The following is a 20,549-nucleotide window of genomic DNA, read 5'->3' on the forward strand; positions in this document are numbered from 1 at the left end:
TTCTGCGCACAAACTTTAGCCTTTGGGTGCTTACATTTGATCAGCTTATGCAAAGATAGCAGCTGCGCCTCAATGGGGACTCGCCTTTGCGCAATGCTCATGCAGCTAGTTTATGGCCATATGGTCAGTAGAGATTCTCAAGACGGCAGGCCAAAAGTAAAAGTTCAGGCGGGTTAATCACAAATCACAAATCGTTTGCCAACTCGGACACCCTGCTGGTCACAGCGTGCATTTTTTATCAGCAGCTCGATTATGTTCCGAAATTATAGCATGATTTTATATAGCGTTAATTATGGCCAAATCTGGCTCATCCGCTAATCATGGCCATAGATGCCAGCCGTCAGCGAGAGATGAGACTCAATAAGCTATTTGCTATTTTTACGCTTTCTGGCTGAGGTATAATTATAATTAATTGACTTTTGTTTATCTGAATAAGTTCATTAGCAGCTGAAAAGAAAATGACCTCTATTTTGATGCATTCATAAAAAAAAATATCGCTAAGAGCTTGCAATTTTTCTAACGGCCAATCGAAACATGCAAATCAAACTATATTTATCGATTAATTAACGATTTTAGTCGACGGTTTGCTCAATAAATTTTGTTATTGCTTAACGTAAACAATTCAATGAACTGTTCGGGGATTGGTCGACGCAAAAGTAATGTGACCAAAGTATACAGATACGCTGTATACTTTTAGGCGGTGTCAATGTGCCAGGTAACAGTAAATTCACACTTATTAAATAAATATTTAGAAAATATAGTTTCTATCGATACTAAGCAGCGGAATTGATTAGTATAGTAAATGTAATTATATTTGTTATACTTTAAAGAATTTTCGTTGTCAAAGCAAGCTAGCTTGTTTAATCGCCGTTAAAAACAACAATTTTAACGTTGATAACCAAATTTAACGTGCACCTAACTTAGCGAGAGTCGGTCACACTGAATTTACAACAGCTGACTGTGCACGAACCTGTGAATGGCCGGACGCCATTACGTTACGTGCTGACGAGTCGTGTACGTGTACAATAAAAACAGGGGAAAATAACGAAAATATATGTAAAACACACAGAGAGAGAACAGTCAAAATTAACCGTGTCGATGTCGGAACGCTAAAAAGTACAAAGCAATAAACTTAAAACATCTATATCTGACGTTCACGGAAATAGACCAGAGACACATTCAACATTAACATCTTTCTCGAGTCAATCAGCCAATTGGCTGGCTTTGCAACCAACTGCGACAACATGCAGTTGCTAATTTCAAGTGTTTGCATGGCGCTGACCAGCGCCGTAATTGGCAACGCCTACTACCAGAAACAGCAGTTCTATCCGGCCGTCGTATATATCACCAAATCGAATGCATCCATGGCGGTGAGTGGCAAACCCATTTGCTTTCCCAACAAAACAATAAAATTATAACCACAATGAATTTTCGATATTTACAGGTAATCTACATACAATTCTTTGTGATAGTCTTTATGTTTGGCAAGCTCTTGCGCAAGGTATAAATACTTCTCATATATAAACATATTACTATCGGTTCGGAATTTTGATAATTATGGCTTATTGCAGATATTTCTGGGCACGCTGCGTGCCGCTGAATTTGAGCATCTTCTTGAGCGTTTTTGGTATGCACTCACGGAGACCTGTTTGGCATTTACTGTGTTCCGGGACGACTTTAATCCTCGCTTTGTGGCGCTTTTCACAGTGCTACTATTTCTCAAATCATTCCATTGGCTCGCTGAAGAACGCGTTGACTTTGTAAGTGCTCAACGAGCGCCGGCAACCAGGACCTTTGCGTATTTATTAATTCTGAGTTTTCTTATAGATGGAGCGTTCTCCAGTACTGGGCTGGTTGTTTCACATACGTGTCGGCAGTCTGCTAACCATGCTGGGCATACTCGACTATGTGCTGCTTATGCATGCCTACAACTCGACTCTTGTGCGTGGTCCGACGGTCCAGCTGGTGTTTGGCTTCGAGTATGCCATTCTGCTGACGGTCATCGCCAGCACGGCCATCAAATATGTGCTTCATGCTGCAGAGATGCGCACCGATACGCCCTGGGAAAATAAGGCCGTATTCCTATTGTATACTGAGCTGGTTATTGGTCTCATTAAGGTGGTGCTTTATCTGCTGTTTGTTGTCATTATGGCGAAGATTTATGCATTGCCGATGTTCGTCTTCCGACCGATGTTCTTTACCATACGCAATTTCCGCAAGGCGCTCAACGATGTCATTATGTCACGTCGCGCCATTCGTAACATGAATACTTTGTATCCAGATGCAACGCCCGAGGAGCTGCGACAATCAGACAATATCTGCATCATTTGTCGCGAGGACATGGTGAATCACTCAAAGAAGTTGCCTTGCGGCCACATCTTCCATACAACATGTCTGCGCTCCTGGTTTCAACGTCAGCAAACCTGTCCCACATGTCGCCTGAATATACTGCGTACACCGACAGTTAATTCCACAGCAATGCCGCGACCAGCTGACGAGCCTGCAAATCCAGCAGCTCCAGCCGCCGCCCAGCCAGCAGCTGGCGCAAATGTTGCTGCAAATATCCCAGCAGCAGCACCAGACGCTGGTCTGCCGCGTCCAAATGGTACAGCCGGACAAAATGCAGCAGCACCCCCCAACTTTTCAGACATATTCGGCGATACCAGTGAGTGACTGCCCGTTCTCCTTAAAGATTGCATATTTCACTTACACATTTTCCTGACCTCCAGATAACCTAGGAAATGGATTTCCAAATCTAGCTGGAATTCCACCGCCGCCCATGCTGTCGCCATTTATGATGCAGCCACCATTTCCATACTTTACGCCGCCGATTGTACCGCCACCGCCAATGCCGCAGGACTTAAACACTTTCAACGAGGATGAGCTGCTCGCCATGGAGGGTAATTTACGCCAACACGTTCAAGAACGTCTTAAGGTAAATATAAACTGTTTACATTATTGTGCAATAACCCGCTTATCTGTAACAACTTTCAGATGCTACGCAATATTTCGCTAATGGTGGACTCGGCCAACATCCTGATGCAACAATACCAAGGGATAATTGCGCGGCTGCCACCGCCCATACAAGTGCTACCACCAGTCCCAGAAACTGCGGCTGAAAACGTGCCCAATATAGTACCAGTGGCCACTGCAGCAGCAGAAGCACCATCAGCAGAACCAGTACCGGCAGTAAGCAGCCCCACATCTTGTGATAAACCCAGCACATCAAGAGCAGCGGCTGCTGTCGCTGCTGAGGATAAGCAGCAAGTCAGTGTTGCTTCAAGTAACCCTGTCTCAGAAAAAGTCACTATTGAAGATCTGGGCGCTGAGGAGGATGTTGTGCTGTCCACGAATGCTGCATGCGGGGATGTTGATAACGAGGATAGCTCCGAGCTTAGCGAGTTGCGAAAGCGACGCTTGAAATTTTTAGAGGAACGCAACAAATCACCAACTAGTAGCGACCAAACAGATTAGAATTTGAAGAACTGAATTTAATCAGCAGCGGCAGCCTTCACGCCCACCTCGCTATCACACGTGCATCCAGATAATTCGATGTGTATTCTATGAATGGATATTGATTTTAGCTTCTACTACATATTGACCTTATCTTTTACAAAATTCCTTTGACTTTGTTGTGTTGGCATGGTTTTCAATATGGGGAACTGTTGATGAGTGCGTTGACATTGTAGAAGGCTCGCATACATAAAACGTTATCCGTGTGGAACGGGGGTCTATGACAAAGCGGGGCGTGCAAACCCAATATATACCAATATATATTGTGTAAAAAAAAACTAATTTAGAAAAGGGGAAACTGATGATTTATAATTAATATTATTATATGTGTATAATTAATGTGAAATATAATTAAAACGAAAAGACGACATGAGTTGGATGCTATTTTAAGAGTACATATATAATAGTAAGAAATAATTTAAACACGTAAAACTACACATAAATAACAACTGTGGAACGCCTAGCGCCTCTCGCATGAAAGATCTGCATTTGCAAGTTTCCGGATCAAATGCGCGATTCGATTTCCCGGAACTCGCCAGGATCGGTGAAGTGTACAGTCAAAATGTAGAACAAAGAGGGAAACGGCACCAGGCACAGCAACGCATAATGGTAATTCAAGGAGCAGATGCCAAAAGCAAGCAGCAGCCAGTGAACAGCTAAAGTAAAATACATTTTAATACTGTACCGAATCTAACTGCGACAGACGACTTACAAATAATGACAACATTTTTGACATCCCACACAGACGACAGCAGCAACGCCTTCTGCGTTTGATCTAGCTTTAAAGAGTAGTGAATGGCGTTGGCCACCATTGACATAGCGATACTTAGATAGGGGAACGAATAATCTGAAAGAAATTAGTTAATATTATGTGCTGCACCAAGGATATTTGGTTAACTTACAAATAAGGCCACAGCAGGTGCCATGAATTAATGTCAGCAGTGGCAGAAAATAGAGTGCTGAGTAAATGGGCGCCTTGCCGCGCACATCCATCATGGAACTGATCACAGGCCGTATAAGAAACATATTGAGCAAACACAAAAAGTAATACACCAAAACAATTGTTTGCCTGCATATAAGAAAGATATTTCATATAAATTTGTAGAAAGTCTTTTGCCATTGACTTACAAGGGATAGACAGCTTCCTGGGTGCAATGATACGTGGTTTCATAGTTGGGATTGGGATTGTAGAACAATGTGTACCAGTCGGTAAGTTTTCGCACCTCGCACGAGTACAAACGCATTTCCCACATTGGTTCCATGAAGAGTGTGGACAGTATTGCCGCAAGTGCCACCTCAATGAAAGCGCTGGCTGTGAGGATTAACTGCTTGCGCGAAAACTTTCGATCTTTGGCATCCAAGTCGATAAAGAAACAGTGCATCATAAGTGGCAGCATGGTCATAAAACCTAAATACAGCCACGAATAGGTGGTGAGTTCGTCCCGACACGGCGTACACGCATAGCTGGCGTTCACCTTTAACAAAAAAACAATGCAGCATTAAACCAAAACAAAACAAAAATTTAGGCAACATACCCGTGATCCTCTGGGACAAACTCCGCAGCTGCTCCAACTGCCATTTTCTAGCAGTGATCTACCACAATAAATGCCGGGACAACGATCCAAATAATTGTACATCTTTATATTAAAGTGGATTATTGTTTTTTCTTGCTCGCTTGGGAGCAATGTTTTTTATTTCACCCAACACTAACATACAGCTGTGGGCACCCAAAATCCCTAACATTTGCGGAAATGTTTTTAACAGTGCGTCTCTGGACAGCCGCCGGTACTCGTCTTTTGTTGTTGTAAATATCAAAATTTGACTTGCGATTCAGTGTGAAACGGCAAACAGTTTGTTAAGAGAACAAACTTATTTCATATATCTTTAAATTAAATTAAGAAACGAGAAATTAATTTCCAAATTGAATTTAATAGCTAACCGGCACAAACTGACTGTCTTTAAATACATATGATAACATTGCCAAAGCGTACCAGTAACAGAACAGCTGTCCTTACATTCACTATACATTTTTTCGATACCTTAAAAAATCACTGAACGGAACTGCAGTAATCATTCTTAAGATTATGACAAAACTGCATTTCTAATTGTTGCCGACTTTATTTCTGAACGTTAAGAGTGTCCCAACCTATTCACCCACAATCAAGACATATTGGGGAGGGCGGTCGATAATGACCAGGGGTGCAAGGTGGTTTGTTCCGTCGATGTTAAATTTAGGCAGGTCGACAATCGACCGGCTACTATAATCTATCGGCCGTCTACACAAGTAAAAATAATAATTAACTCTAATATACGAATTGGAAGTAGCTAGTAAACTTAAATAATTTATATAAATTTAATAGGCAATACGCCAGCAAGTAAAAAAACAAACATCAACAATTGCAAAAATTGGCCATCACCAACGGAGACGCCATTTTGGCTATCGGCCGGCTGATTTGTAAAGCTTAGGAGAGCCAGCCAGCAAAAATTGCAAAAAAAAGATACATAATTAGTTTTTAACATTTTGTGCAACAACTATGACATTCTAACAACCAAGCCCAAACCAAATGTGCGTACAGATATCGTGGCAAATTAGTGCGACAGTGTAAATTAATGCGTATATTAACAAAAACGCACAGTGTTTTTAGGGCGGATGCACAAAATGGTGAGTTGTGCAAAAGCAAAATGATTTGGTGACTACATTTGTATGTGTAGATGTGTAGCTGCGCTAATATATATATATATATATGTGTGTGTGTGTTAATGTGTATGTTGGATGTGAAAAATGTAGCGAAACGTCAATGTCCTGCAATACTAACTGCAAATTGCAAATATAATATCAGGTTTCAGCAGAAAATGACTATTTAATCACCCACCCGCCGTCGTAATTCTGCTTACACAAATTCCAATTGGATTTTATATTCGTTTGCCGTGCGCTACACTTGTGCGGGTCTATGCCCTCCCCCTACCCTTCCAAATTGTGCTGCACTGCCTATGTACATATATGCATATATGAATGTACAAATATGTATGCAGTGTTGACAACGAACAATTCGTCGCTCAAATGATAAGTTTGCACGTCAGTTGTCAGATTGAAAAATAAAAGTTTTGAACTGCTGAAATCAAAGAAGAAGCATAAGTAGGAGCAGACGAAAAATACACAGGACTGGAGCTCGTCGTCTTTGGTAGTAAAATAAGTGGTTGCTCTTTAAACATTTGTTCTTATGGTCCCCGGCGCTTTTGCCGGATGGGATGGGGTGCCGTTCCACGGATACCCAACGCAGCAGGCAGTGATGTAATTTTTGGGAAAAGCAAAAAATCTTCTTTGTTTGGCTACAAAAAGAAAATAATAACAAATAAATAAATATAAGCAGGAAAAGAACAACGTAAAACGGCAACAACAACATCAAATTAAATTCACACTGTCGCTGTGTGTATGTAAGTGTGCGAGAGAGTGTTGGTGTGCGTGTATTAGTGCTCATATGCTCACATATATTTGGCCACTGTTCGGCTCCCTCCGCCGCCGTTGCCTGACCCCCGTCTATTAAATAATATTGATTTTTCATATTCCAACCCACTCTCAAACACTCTCATGCCACAATTTGCGCTCGCTCTTTTCGTTCGTGCGTGCGCCAGTGTGTGTGTGTGTGCGTGCGAGTGTATTTTTTCGGTCTCCTTTGTGCGCTTGTATTCATTTTTCTATTTCTTCTTTTTTTTCTTACTTCGTTGCAGTTTATAGATTTTTGCAATTGTGTCCGTTGAGCAGAAATATGTAAACTAAACGCAGCGCGCCGCAAACAGCAGCCGTGCATGCAAAAACAACAACAATAGTTACAACAAAAACAACATCAACAACAACAGAAAACCCCGTTTCTTATTGGGATAACAACAACACCAACAACAACAATAATAATAATAATAATAATAATAAGGAGAAGAAATAAACAAAAACCAAGAAGAAATTAAAAAAAAAGGTTTTCAAACATCGTCAAACAATAGACAGAGGCAAAACAGACGCCGACGCCGACCAACAGTGCCTATGTACATTGGTTACAAACATTATTCTTTCATTTGATTACTTACGCAAACCCAAAACAATAATAAGGAGCAACGGTGTAAACGGAAGTGCGCCCCTCTCTGTCTCTACGGAACCAGGACTGCCATAGCCATAGTCAATAATCAAAGCCAAAGCCGCCCAGCGTAGACTTCTGTAGAATTACGATAAAACTGAGACACACCCACACACACATACACTCTCTCACACCTGATAAGCAGCCAACATAATACAACAAACGACGACGGCGCTAAGCAATTGTGACGCTGGTGCAGCCACAGGGCGCAACAATGACATTCGATACGCGCCGGCAAGGCACAGGAACTGGCCAAGCCACGACCAACAACAGCAGCAGCACCACCACCACCACCACCACTACCACTACCACGAACACCACAACCACCACCACCAACACCGCTGGCATAACGAGCACAGCTCAAGACGCTGGCACGGGCACAACAGCAGTCACAACATCGAGCATGTCCAGCAGCGGTGGCGATACCAACAATAGCAACACGAACAGCCAGGATGCGGCCCAAGTTACGGATGCCCTAACAGAAGCAGGTGGCAATGCTGTAGAGAGTGCCGCTACAGCAATGTGAGTATTTTACAATTTAACTACATATTTATTGTTAATAACCTTAATGTACTAACTGCGCAGTTAACGGGCTTGAAAGAAAACGAGAATTCGCTAAAACTTAACATATTTCAAATGTTCTCTTATACAAATACACTGTGAAAGCTCTCTTGAGGGATAGTTTTCCTTAGGCGCACGTCTCCTTAAGCCAGTAAAATTGGTTAGTTCCAATCTTTTTTCCCCTTATCGAACACTTACCCTGCTGAGCTTACGCTCTTCTGACCTGAATTTGGACAACTTTTTAACTTGAAACAATTTGTGGCGATTTTTAGTGGACTTCTCCCTAGCAGGACAGAAATACTGGAATCGCAGCTGAATATAGGTTCCACTATATATTGGTCGCCTTTGGGCAGCCCCTTTTTAAATAACATTCTTGCAATTATGTGGCATAAATTGATAGAATTATTAGTTAATTTTGATTAAGCCGCAGCCGTAGCTGTAGCTCTTTGCTAATTGTTTAAGTGTTTGTCCCATTAGAGCAAATCAATTCGAATCACGAGTCTTAACACACACACACACATACGCAAAGTTTGTGTGTGCGTGCGTGCTTTAGCTATGTAGATGTGCAATCTAAATAATAAACACGAAAGCCGACGATAATAACAAAACAAAGCACAATTATCGCTTATCTACTTACGGGGCCAGGCAGTGAATCATACACCCCTCCACCTGCACGCGACCCTCAATGAAATAGGCCGAAAATAGAATCGAAATCGGCAAAAAGTTAATTTTTTCTTGTTTTTGCATTATGTATAGGACGCCGGAAAAGCTGATAGCGTCATTTCCAACCGCCAAGTTGCGCTCCCTAACACAAAAGATATCCAATCCACGCTGGGTTGTGCCCGTGCTGCCCGAACAGGAGCTGGAAGTGCTGCTTAATGCCGCCATTGAACTGGCCCAAGCTGGTAAGTAATCAATTGTCGCAAGGTTAGTTCTACATCTCAGTTCCTCAATTCTTGCTTTTAGGTGTGGATCATGACTGCGAGCCGTGTGTTGAGTTCTATCGCAATGGCTTAACCACATCCTTTGCTAAAATACTTACCGATGAGGCAGTCAATTCGTGGAAGTACAATATACATCACTGCATTTTGGTATCGTGCGGCAAGCTGTTGAATTTAATTGCGATACACATGCAGCGCGATAATCCCTACCTCCTCGATTTGCTGGCCATTGTTTTTGATCCCGATAATAAGTTCAACACGTTCAATGCGGTACGCCAGCCGGAGTGCTTTGCGGCGTCCGATTCTATTTGGGGTGTGCTGGACAGTAATAAGATGTATGCGAAACCGCCGCCTGAGCCAAAGAATCCGCGCGGTTGGCTAGTCGATCTCATTAATCGCTTTGGGCAGTTGGGCGGATTTGATAATCTGCTCGAGCGTTTCAATAGCGGCCTGGAGTTGTTGAAGCGCAATCAAAACACAAAGGGTAGAGCAGTCAAGAGCATCGCATCCAATGAGAGTGTGGGCGTGGAGGGTGCCGGACACGACAATCGACTGACGCTGGCGCTCATACACAGCCTGCTTCGACCTTTTGGCCAATGCTATGAGCTGCTAACGCCAGCTACCATTGCCAAGTACTTTATGCCCACTTGGAATGTAGTGCTGGATCTGCTTGATAGTTTCACCGATGATGAGTTGAAGCGCGAGGTGAAACCCGAGGGCCGCAATGACTATATAAATGGCATTGTGAAGTCGGCGCGTTCCCTGGCCAGCCGTTTAACCGGCCAGGAGGAAATGATACGCGATCTTGAGATGTTTCGCCTTAAAATGATATTGCGCCTGCTGCAGGTCTCCAGTTTCAATGGCAAGATGAATGCCCTAAACGAGATCAACAAGGTACTGTCCTCGGTGGCATACTACTCGCATCGCTCTCAGCCGCTGCCCCATTGCTTACCCGAGGATGAAATGGACTGGCTGACTGCAGAGCGCATGGCCCAATGGATCAAGTCATCCGATGTGCTTGGCATTGTGCTCAAGGACTCATTGCATCAGCCACAGTATGTGGAAAAGCTGGAGAAGATCATACGCTTCCTTATAAAAGAGCAGGCACTAACGCTTGACGATCTGGACGCAGTGTGGCGAGCTCAAGCGGGCAAGCACGAAGCGATTGTTAAAAACATGCACGATCTGTTGGCCAAGCTGGCTTGGGACTTTACGCCCGAGCAGCTGGATCATCTATTTGAGGCGTTTCAGGTGAGTCTCACGTGGTGTATAAGACAAGACTAAATCTTAATTTTTCTATTCATTACTTGCAGGCCAGCATGACGACCGCCAACAAGCGGCAGCGGGAACGCTTGCTAGAGCTAATACGTCGTCTGGCCGAGGACGATAAAAATGGGGTGATGGCACAGAAAGTGCTGAAGCTCTTCTGGACTTTGGCGCACAGTCAAGAGGTGCCACCGGAAGTGCTCGATCAGGCGCTTGGCGCGCACGTTAAGATACTCGACTATAGCTGCTCACAGGAACGAGATGCGCAAAAGACCATTTGGCTGGATAAGTGCGTGGGCGAGCTTAAATCTGGTGACACGTGGGTGTTGCCCGCCTTGCGCCTGATTCGGGATATATGTTGCTTATACGACACAACACCCAACCATGCGCCACGCACACAGACGGGCACCAATCGGTTGCAGGTGATTGAGCGTCTGCAGAACGATTACTCTCTTGTGATTCTGGTCACCAATAGTCTGACTGCGTACATGGATAAGGTGCGCGCTATGGTTAACGAGACGCCCAGCCTGGATGCGGCGACCATTCTGATAGACGGTCGATTTCCACATCATGCTCAGATTGCCGAGCGTTTGGAGTTTCTCAAGTTCTTGCTGAAAGATGGCCAGCTTTGGCTTTGCGCTGATCAGGTGCGTTTTCTTATTCCTTTCCATCTCGCTTGCTTATTGGCTAATGTAGAAATCGTGGTTGTTCCAATCGCAGGCGAAGCAAATCTGGCATTGTCTGGCTGTGAACGCCGTATTTACGGCTGATCGCGAGGAATGTTTCCGCTGGTTCGGTAAACTAATGGGCGAGGAGCCGGATCTAGATCCAGGCATTAATAAGGACTTCTTTGAGAATAACATACTGCAACTGGATCCGCACCTGCTGACAGAAAGTGGCATAAAATGCTTTGAGCGCTTCTTCAAGGCCGTCAATTCCAAGGAGGACAAATTAAAGGCCATTCACCGAGGCTACATTCTTGACAATGAGGATCTCATCGGCAAGGATTATTTGTGGCGCGTGATTACCACCGGTGGCGAGGAGATTGCCAACAAGGCCATCGATCTATTGAAGGAGGTTTCAACAGCACTGGGTCCGCGACTGCAGGAGCACATAACCGAATTCCATGAAATGTTCATTGGTGAGTGTTGTTCGCGTCTGCGTACACACTACAGCAACATTCTAATACTGGGCAAAACGATGCTGGAGGATGCCGACAATCAGGATGCGAATAATGATAATTCAAAGGATACAAAAATGCGATTCATTGAGGCAGAAAAAATGTGCCGCATCATCAAGGTGCTTCAGGAGTACATCAAAGAGTGCGATCGCTCCTTTAGCGGCGATCGCATCCATCTGCCTCTCAGTCGCGTCACGCGCGGCAAGAATACTAGTCTCTACATACGTTTCCAAACGCCCGGGCGGCCCATTGACGACATTGAGATTGTTACGCACAGTAACGAGACAATGGCTGCCTTCAAGCGCAATCTGCTGAAGCGCATCAAGGGCAACTCCACATCCAATACCAATATAAAGGTGGATCTCTTCTATACCAATGGTGAGCTAATCGAGGTCACCGACGAGATCAATCCACTGTACCAATACACCATACGCGACAAAATGATATTGACGGCCAAGCTGACGCCGGTGGGCATTGGCCTGGCCAGCAGTCCCGACTCCTCCAGCGACTCCAGCACTGGTTCGCCACCTAGGCCCTGTCCGGATATGCAGCGCGTCGAATCGGAGAGCACGCTGCCCGGTGTGATTATCTCACAGCACTATCAGTACACTGAGTTCTTTTTGAAGCTCTATCAACTTGGCAGTGACTTGGAGCACGGTCGCCTACGTGATAGCGCCAAGGTTTTGCTGCATTTGTTGCCCTGTGATCGTCACACAATGCGCATGTTGCAGCTCATGTGCCGCGTCCCTAAGTCGCCCGCCGGCGATGGTCCTAAGGAGGAGGATACCTTGACTGGCAGTGGTCAAACCGCTAGCGATGCGGTAGGTTTCAATCTAGTTAAATATAGAGAAATATAATTTTAAATTGGCTCAATATATTTTTAGCTAAATGCCGAGGACTGCACACCTGAGCAGATGTTCCTGCACCCGGCACCTGCCCAGGTTCTGTATAATCTGAGCGTTCTGCATGGACTGTTGATACCTGCGCTGGATCCGCTGGGCGAGTCAGCGCTGCAAGTGCAATCCGCCTGGATGCATTCGGGGTGTGCTCATTTCGTGCTTGAGCTGCTCACAAAAAACAACTTTTTGCCTAGTGCTGATATGCACACAAAGCGTGCCTCCTTCCAGTGTGTGCTGCGTCTGGCCAAGCTGTTTCTCTACATAGTGGGTAGCGTATTGTCCCGCGTGGGCGATGAACCAATGATCTGTGACTATGACAACGGCGCTCGCTCTCAGGTGGACATACTTAAGCAGAACTTCTCAACGATGCCCAACAATGCGCAGGGCACGCTGCGCGCCATCTCGGCCAAGCTGGCTGAGATATTGGCCACCGAGATGTTATCGGCCAGTCATGAGGGTGAACGCTGTCGTGCACTCTTTAGCTCCACGCTGCAATGGTCCTGTCCAGATATAACCACCATCAAGGCGGTGGTGCAGCTAGCCTGGGCTTCGTCGTGTGGTAATCTTCAAGCTCTGGGCAGCACCAACGATTTCGAGGATGATGCCATCATACCCGATGGCCAAGACTTCAGCATGTGCAAGGAGGCGCTAGAGGTGTTAACGATCTCTTTTATACTCAATCCCAGCGCCAATGAAGCGCTGAGCAATGATGCCAATTGGCCCAAATTTATTACCTCAATTGTGCTGAAGAATCCGCTGCGCCATGTGCGTCAAGTGGCATCTGAGCAGCTGTTCCTGGCCTCCACCTATTGCGCAGGTGATCGTCGCCCGTTTGTCTACATGGTCAATCTGCTTGTGAGCGCACTGAAAACCCTGGTGCCCCAGTACGAGGCCACCTGCGCTGAGTTCTTTTCGGTTCTCTGTCGCACGCTCTCCTATGGCTGCATATATAACTGGCCACTGCAGATTGGTGAGGGTCTTCTGGGCGACGAGATCAAGTGGCTGCGTAAGATACGCGAGAACGTCAAACTCACCAGTGAAACACAGGTGCACGAGGAACTGCTTGAGGGCCATCTTTGTTTGGCCAAGGAGCTAATGTTCTTCCTGATGCCCGACTCAAAGGCGCAGTTGAACGAGCTTATACACGAGCTCATCGATGACTTTTTGTTTACGGCATCACGCGAGTATCTGCATTTACGCAAGCACGGCAGCCTGCGCCTGGACACGGTGCCACCACCAGTGTGCCGCAGTCCGCACACAATTGCTGCCGCTTGTGATCTTCTTATTGCTTTGTGCCAGCTCTGTGTTCCTAATATGAAGCTACTCACCAATACACTCATCGATTTCGTCTGTACGGGTAAGTGTGCTGGAGATCATGATGTAGCTGCTCCGTTTGCTAATTATTGTCTTTTCAAATAGATACCGATCCGTTGCGCGAATGGGATTATCTGCCGCCGGTGGGGGCTCGGCCAGCTAAAGGATTCTGTGGTTTGAAAAACGCTGGAGCTACCTGCTACATGAACTCGGTGCTGCAGCAACTGTACATGGTGCCAGCTGTGCGTGTGGGCATCCTCAAGGCGCATGGAGCTGCTACCAATGACAACGAGGACTTCAGCGGCGACTCGGATTTGACTAGCGGCGGTCCTGGTGGCATGGGACCCTCCTTTTTTGGGCCCTCAACAATACCGACGCTCGCATCGTCATCAGCAGCTGCCACCATGGGAGCTGATGACGGCACCGATGTGCGCAAGAACTATCATGTGATCATACTTAAGCATGTACAGGCCATATTCGCTCATTTGGGCCACAGTGCGCTGCAGTTCTATGTGCCACGCGGTCTCTGGACGCATTTTAAGTGGGTTAAAATACAATATGATGTTGAGTATATTGATTGATAAATTCTTTCTATTACAGACTGCAAGGCGAGCCGGTGAATCTGCGCGAGCAACAGGATGCAGTTGAGTTCTTTATGTCGCTGTTTGAGAGTCTCGATGAGGGACTTAAAGCACTTGGCTACACGCAGCTGATGAATGCAACGTTGGGTGGCTCGTTTAGTGATCAAAAGATTTGCCAAGAGTGCCCACATCGCTACTCCAAAGAGGAACCATTTAGCGTATTTAGTGTTGATATTAGGAATCATAGCTCATTAACTGAATCTCTGGAGCAGTATGTAAAAGGAGAGCTGCTCGAGGGAGCTGATGCATACCATTGTGATAAATGTGATAAAAAAGTAAGTCAGCCGCACAAAACAACACATTTCCTGCTACCGTGTACTATATATATATATTCTTGATTCTATCAGGTAGTTACCATTAAGCGGCTATGTGTCAAGAAGCTGCCGCCCGTGTTAGCCATACAATTGAAGCGCTTTGAATACGACTACGAGCGCGTTTGCGCGATTAAGTTTAATGATTATTTTGAATTTCCGCGTATCCTGGATATGGAGCCCTACACAGGTGAGATCACCATTGACTATTTACTTATTATTATATAAATTATTAAACGGTTTCTTATTTCATTTAGTTTCTGGCCTAGCTAAGCTAGAAGGCGAAGTTGTGGAAGTGGGTGATAATTGTCAAACAAGTGTTGAAACAACAAAATACGAACTGACCGGCATTGTGGTGCATAGCGGACAGGCATCCGGTGGCCATTACTTCAGCTACATAGTATCCAAGTAAGTAGCCACAATACTCAATATTTAAAATTTGTTGAACTTGAACTGTTGTAGAAATCCTGCGAACGGCAAGTGCCAATGGTACAAGTTCGATGATGGCGAGGTAACTGAATGCAAAATGCACGAGGATGAGGAAATGAAGGTGCAATGCTTTGGCGGCGACTATTTGGGCGAAATTTATGATAACAATCTAAAACGTATGCAATATCGCCGTCAAAAGCGCTGGTGGAATGCCTATATGCTTTTTTACACGCGTTGCGATCAAAATCCCACACATTTCGAACCCAGTGTGGAGCAGTTGTCGCTAACAGAGAGTCGCAATGTGGTGCTGCCCCTACCGAAGCCAATTGAGCGTAGTGTCAGGTGAGTCTACTTATTTATTATAAATGCAAATTTTATAATTTATGATTCCTCTTACCAATTGCAGACATCAAAATATTCGTTTTCTGCATTCGCGCAGCATTTTCTCGGTCGAGTTCTTTAATTTTATTAAAAAGCTGGTCAGTTGCAGTATTCCCTCAACGCGCAGCGATAAAATTGTGAGTGCATATAAGAATAAAATCTGTATAAAATTTTAATTAACTTTTATACTATGCAGACACCTGCTGCTGAGGAACTTTCGCTGCTGGGCGTACAGTTGGCATCACAGTTTCTGTTCCATACTGGATTTCGTACTAAGAAATCGCTGCGTGGTCCCGTCATTGAATGGTAAGTGGAGAAATAAACAGCAAAATGGTTATTTATTTAATTTTTGCTTTAGGTATGACACGCTTTCACATCACATACGTTCCTCCTCGCTGGTGCGCAAGTGGTTTGCGAATCATGCTCTGCTCTCGCCACCGTCGCGCCTGGGCGAGTATATATTGATGGCGCCCTCGCCGGAGGTTCGCACCGTGTTCGTCAAACTGGTTGTGTTCTTTTGCCATTTTGCCATCAATGATGAGCCGCTTGTTGGCTACGAGGGTAGCAATCTCTGCGAGCAGGTTCTTATTAGTGTGCTGCGTCTGCTTAAATCTGAGGCTGCTGACTATGGCAAGCATTTACCGCATTACTTCAGTCTGTTCAGCATGTACGTGGGCCTGGGTACTCGCGAGAAGCAACAGCTACTCAAGGTAATTATAAGGAGCCATTTTGCTTGTGTTACATTTGCTAATGTCATATTTTGTTTCTGTTTTACAGTTAAATGTGCCCGTGCAGTTTATGCAGGTGGCCATGGACGATGGATCAGGGCCGTCGATTAAGTATCAGTATCCAGAATTTAGCAAGCTGCATCAGGTGGTGTCGCATTTGGTGCGCTGCAGCGATGTCAGCGACAAGTGCCAGAGCTCCAATCAAAATGCACGACCTCTGCCCAATCCGTACAAGGACGCAAGTATTTCCCAAGAGGAGCTGACGCCGCTGTCCAGTGAATGCATGGATATTCTCTTCAATCGCACCGGGTAAGTCATTTGTCTTATATGATAATATTATCTTTTTAACGGTTGGATTTTCACAGCTATATCAAAAAGGTCATCGAGGACACGAATGTGGGCGATGAGGGTTTGAAGCTGCTACAGTATTGCAGCTGGGAAAATCCGCATTTCTCGCGTGCGGTGCTCACAGAGCTGCTGTGGCAATGTGGCTTCGCCTACTGCCACGATATGCGCCACCACACAGATCTACTGCTGAACATATTGCTGATTGAGGATTCTTGGCAGCATCATCGCATACATAATGCTCTTAACGGCGTGGCGGAGGAGCGTGAGGGTCTGTTAGAGACGATACAGCGCGCCAAGACGCACTATCAGAAGCGCGCCTATCAGATAATCAAATGTCTAACACAGCTGTTCCACAAGTCACCCATTGCGCTTCAAATGCTGAACACTAATCCCAGCATAAGTCGTCATTGGAGCATTGCCGTTGAGTGGCTACAGGATGAGCTGGAACGCCAACGTGGCATAGGCTGTCAGTATAACTCGTACTCATGGTCGCCGCCGGCACAGAGCAATGACAACACCAATGGTTACATGCTCGAGCGCTCACAGTCGGCCAAGAACACCTGGTCCATGGCATACGAGCTGTGCCCGGAGGAGGTGAGCGAGAAAGCTACGACGGTGCCTATAATACAAATTTATTTTTAAAATAAACCTCATACTAATGCATTCCTTTTTGGCAGGATCAGGAGGAGAACAACGAATCTGACTTGGAATCAAACGATGACAACAAGCAGGAGCTACAACAGCCGGCGCAGACGCAGCAGCCACCAGTCGCAGATACAAATGCTGGCAAAGAGCAACAGCAGCAGCCGGACAACAAATCCGCCAACTATCCACAGCTTACAACAATCCCAACAATTGGCGGATGGCCCGGCCCTGCCCCGAACTCAACACCGACTTCTACACCAGCACCAAACTCGGGTTCTATAGATGGCAATGGCATACCGAATTTGTCACGTCAATTGTTTAGCGCCTACACGTCTATGGGCGTCGTCTCCTCCAGTGACAATGTTGCACCGACTGTCGGTGGCGGTGGGGGCAGCGGAAGCGGTGCTAACAGCGAAACCGAGAGCAGCGCTCAGGATACGGGCAACACCGACTCCAACATAAATGGCCTTACCAACAGTTTGGATTATTTTTTAAAATTTAATATTTCATCAAAACAGGTAAGAAGCATGACAATGGAGCTCGATGGATAAATCCTAGAGCTGTAGTTAGTACTGTTACAGTCCACCTGGTTCAAGTCCTGCCTTGCCATACAAACAAAAATATGCCTATATATAATATATATATATATATATATATATGGTATATATATATATATATATATATATATATACCATACCAAACTACACTACACTCCACAACATGGTAACTTTGTTCTAATTCTTTCTCTGTTTCAAATTATCCAATGTGCCTTCTTTCGATGTTTCGCTGTTTTCCTTTGTTGTCCTCTTCCCTTCTGCCTTTCTGTTAAACTGTGCGCAGGGCAGCCGCAATCGTGTTAACCGAGGAGGTAAATTGCCGCCGGCAGCGGAGCTGCTAATGCCGCCACTGCAACAACTACAGTCACAACAACAACAACAACAGAAACCGCAACAGCTACAACAACAGTCACATCAACAAAAACATCAACTACAGTTGCAACTACAACCAAAACAGCAACAACAACTGCAACAGCAGCAGCAGCAACAACAACAACAACAACAGCAGCAACAACAACAACAACGTGGTGATATTAGCAACAGTTCCACAAGCCGCTTAATTTGATTTGCTGCCAAGTTAGTTAGAGTTGTTCATCTTATTCTGTGATCCGACCACATTTGTTATTGTTTTCGTTTAAACGTTTTGTTGTTCACTGAAAAAGCCAAAAGTTCTTTATATCGATCTATAGACACGATTGTCATTCGCATTGTTGTGTCTACCAAACGGGGACACAAGACTCCTGGCTTTAGTTTTATTTTATTTATTTTTTTAGCTAAATGCTTATTGACTCAGGCACACAAACACACACATACACACACACAAACACACACCTTGTACATACATACTTTGCACACTTAGTTGTTTTATGCTTAATTGACACGCTGACGCCCAAAGCACCCACAAAGTGTTCCAGCGCCAAGCTTACATATTTGCAAACCCACATATTGTTTTGGGTCTATAATTAATTTATAATTGTTTATTTTCATTCTTTTTCATTCACAGCAGTGTACGCCAAACAGGAAAGATCGAAGAAGGACAAGGGAAAAGAAGAATGTATTTAGAAGTTCGGAGGAGTACGAGGAAGTAGCAGCAACAGAGGCAACAACAACACCAATGCCTGCAACAGATACAACAGCGCCTAGCGCAATAAAAACACCAGCAGCAGTTGCAGATAGCTCAGCAGCAACAACAACAACAACAACAGCTGTAGCAACAACAACAAACGAGACAACATCATTAATAACAATAACAGACACAACAGCAACTTTGTTAACGCCGGCGAACACTACAACTACAACAACACCAACACCAGCAACAACAACAACAACGGGAGCGGCTGAACTCAATTCAATAATGGAGAAGAACTTAATTTAAAATATATAGAAACAAAACGAACAGTTTTTTTTCAATAAAATTACTAATCGCAACAATAATAAAAATAATATTAATAATAATAACAACAAACAAAACACTAAGCAATTTGTGAGCATCCATCAATTGACAATTTAAATTGTTTGGGTGGTTAAAGTTGGGGCAGATCGTTGTAAAAAAAAAATTGAAAAGAAAATGAATAACAAAAAAGATACACTAAAACGAGACTTAAACGCTAGTAGTTATTTACAAACGAATTAACAAATGAAAACTAGGCAAAAACAAGAACAAGAATACGAAAAACGATACTTAGTCGAAGTCGGATGCGAGAGGAGAGCAAGAGAAAATAAACATTAAGAATGGGTATGTACCAACAAATGGTGTTTAAAGAGTTATTGTACTTTATATTTACCTAAAAAAATTACATACATGCGTATACACTCACATACACACACACACACGCATACACACATACACACTGATGGTTTTAAGTTGCACGTTAATAGTACGATATAATTGTATTTATATAGTATATATAAATGATGTATTACGCATTGAAAGCGAGCAATCTAAACATTAACTGAATCAAAAAAAACCAACTAACAAAAACTACATACATACATACATACATGCATACATACTTAGGAAACAAAATTAATTAATTCGGCTGAATGTCGTCAAGACAGCTGCGTAAATATTTCGATTAAGGCAAGCAAAACCAAATTGCATCTTCAGTACTCATCATGCCACAAGTGTCGCTTCTGAAAGGCGTTTCAAAAATAATATTCAATTTTTAACTGGAATTGGATGCGAAATCAAAAACGAAAACAAAACAGTATAAAACGCCAGAGTTGATAGACAAATGTGGACTAAGAAAAAAAAAGAGAGCGTAAAATAAACTTGATTATGTTTATACTAAGTATATATATATATATTTTTAATTATTTAGTGTTTTTGTATTAAGTGAAATTTGTTAAACATTTATTAAATTATTATGTTTTAAGTTGCAAAATAAACGCGAAAAGTAAGCAAATAATGCTTTAATCACTTTTTCTCATAATTTGTTTTATAAGCCACAACAACGAACAAAACAAACAAAGCAATAGATCAATTCGATAAACAAACTGAAATATACAAATTGTTAATCTATTTTAATTTACATATTTTACATATGTAATCTGTGAAGTGTATGCGATAAGAGACACGCATAATGCATAAATTAAACAAACAAATAGGAAAAAAAATAACAATAAATTAAAATTAAATTTTTTCTAATTAATAATGTTTTGTATATGGCAATATTTATTAGCTGAGCGAATGATTCGCCTAGGCAAAT

The 20,549-nt window shown here is 43.8% G+C and overlaps 3 protein-coding genes across 9 annotated transcripts; 2 read left to right on the forward strand and 1 right to left on the reverse strand.

The window, feature by feature from the left end:
* The first annotated feature begins 869 nt into the window (after nucleotides 1–869).
* On the forward strand, nucleotides 870–3,618 carry LOC115771604 (E3 ubiquitin-protein ligase HRD1). The gene is made up of 6 exons (XM_030717366.1): nucleotides 870–1,370; nucleotides 1,445–1,501; nucleotides 1,572–1,760; nucleotides 1,828–2,665; nucleotides 2,730–2,935; nucleotides 2,995–3,618. The coding sequence occupies exons 1-6, from the start codon at nucleotides 1,245–1,247 to the stop codon at nucleotides 3,472–3,474; spliced, it is 1,896 nt and encodes a 631-aa protein (XP_030573226.1). The 5' UTR covers nucleotides 870–1,244; the 3' UTR covers nucleotides 3,475–3,618.
* Nucleotides 3,619–3,702: 84 nt separating this feature from the next.
* On the reverse strand, nucleotides 3,703–5,412 carry LOC115771606 (JNK1/MAPK8-associated membrane protein). The gene is made up of 5 exons (XM_030717369.1): nucleotides 5,049–5,412; nucleotides 4,642–4,988; nucleotides 4,416–4,582; nucleotides 4,226–4,360; nucleotides 3,703–4,169 (listed from the first exon to the last, which is right to left on the reverse strand). The coding sequence occupies exons 1-5, from the start codon at nucleotides 5,148–5,150 to the stop codon at nucleotides 4,018–4,020; spliced, it is 903 nt and encodes a 300-aa protein (XP_030573229.1). The 5' UTR covers nucleotides 5,151–5,412; the 3' UTR covers nucleotides 3,703–4,017.
* Nucleotides 5,413–7,441: 2,029 nt separating this feature from the next.
* LOC115757749 (probable ubiquitin carboxyl-terminal hydrolase FAF) lies at nucleotides 7,442–20,509 on the forward strand. 7 transcript variants are annotated; one of them, XM_030698150.1, is made up of 19 exons: nucleotides 7,442–8,162; nucleotides 8,958–9,106; nucleotides 9,168–10,393; nucleotides 10,456–11,055; nucleotides 11,105–12,409; nucleotides 12,473–12,751; nucleotides 12,824–13,844; nucleotides 13,907–14,342; nucleotides 14,402–14,717; nucleotides 14,790–14,943; nucleotides 15,011–15,161; nucleotides 15,216–15,524; nucleotides 15,589–15,700; nucleotides 15,760–15,869; nucleotides 15,922–16,273; nucleotides 16,341–16,600; nucleotides 16,657–17,254; nucleotides 17,317–17,802; nucleotides 18,845–20,509. In XM_030698150.1, exons 1-19 carry the CDS (start codon nucleotides 7,855–7,857, stop codon nucleotides 19,214–19,216), a joined length of 8,544 nt encoding a protein of 2,847 aa, XP_030554010.1. In that variant the 5' UTR covers nucleotides 7,442–7,854; the 3' UTR covers nucleotides 19,217–20,509. The 7 variants fall into 7 exon arrangements, with proteins under 7 accessions (XP_030554010.1, XP_030554011.1, XP_030554006.1 ...); XM_030698151.1 differs by adding an exon at nucleotides 18,125–18,152 and having other exon boundaries at nucleotides 12,473–13,844; nucleotides 18,845–18,988; XM_030698146.1 differs by having other exon boundaries at nucleotides 12,473–13,844.
* Nucleotides 20,510–20,549: the final 40 nt, after the last annotated feature.

Source organism: Drosophila novamexicana, unplaced genomic scaffold, assembly GCF_003285875.2.
Source record: "Drosophila novamexicana strain 15010-1031.04,08,12 unplaced genomic scaffold, DnovRS2.1 tig00000108-arrow-pilon, whole genome shotgun sequence".
NCBI classification, from domain to species: domain Eukaryota; kingdom Metazoa; phylum Arthropoda; class Insecta; order Diptera; family Drosophilidae; genus Drosophila; species Drosophila novamexicana.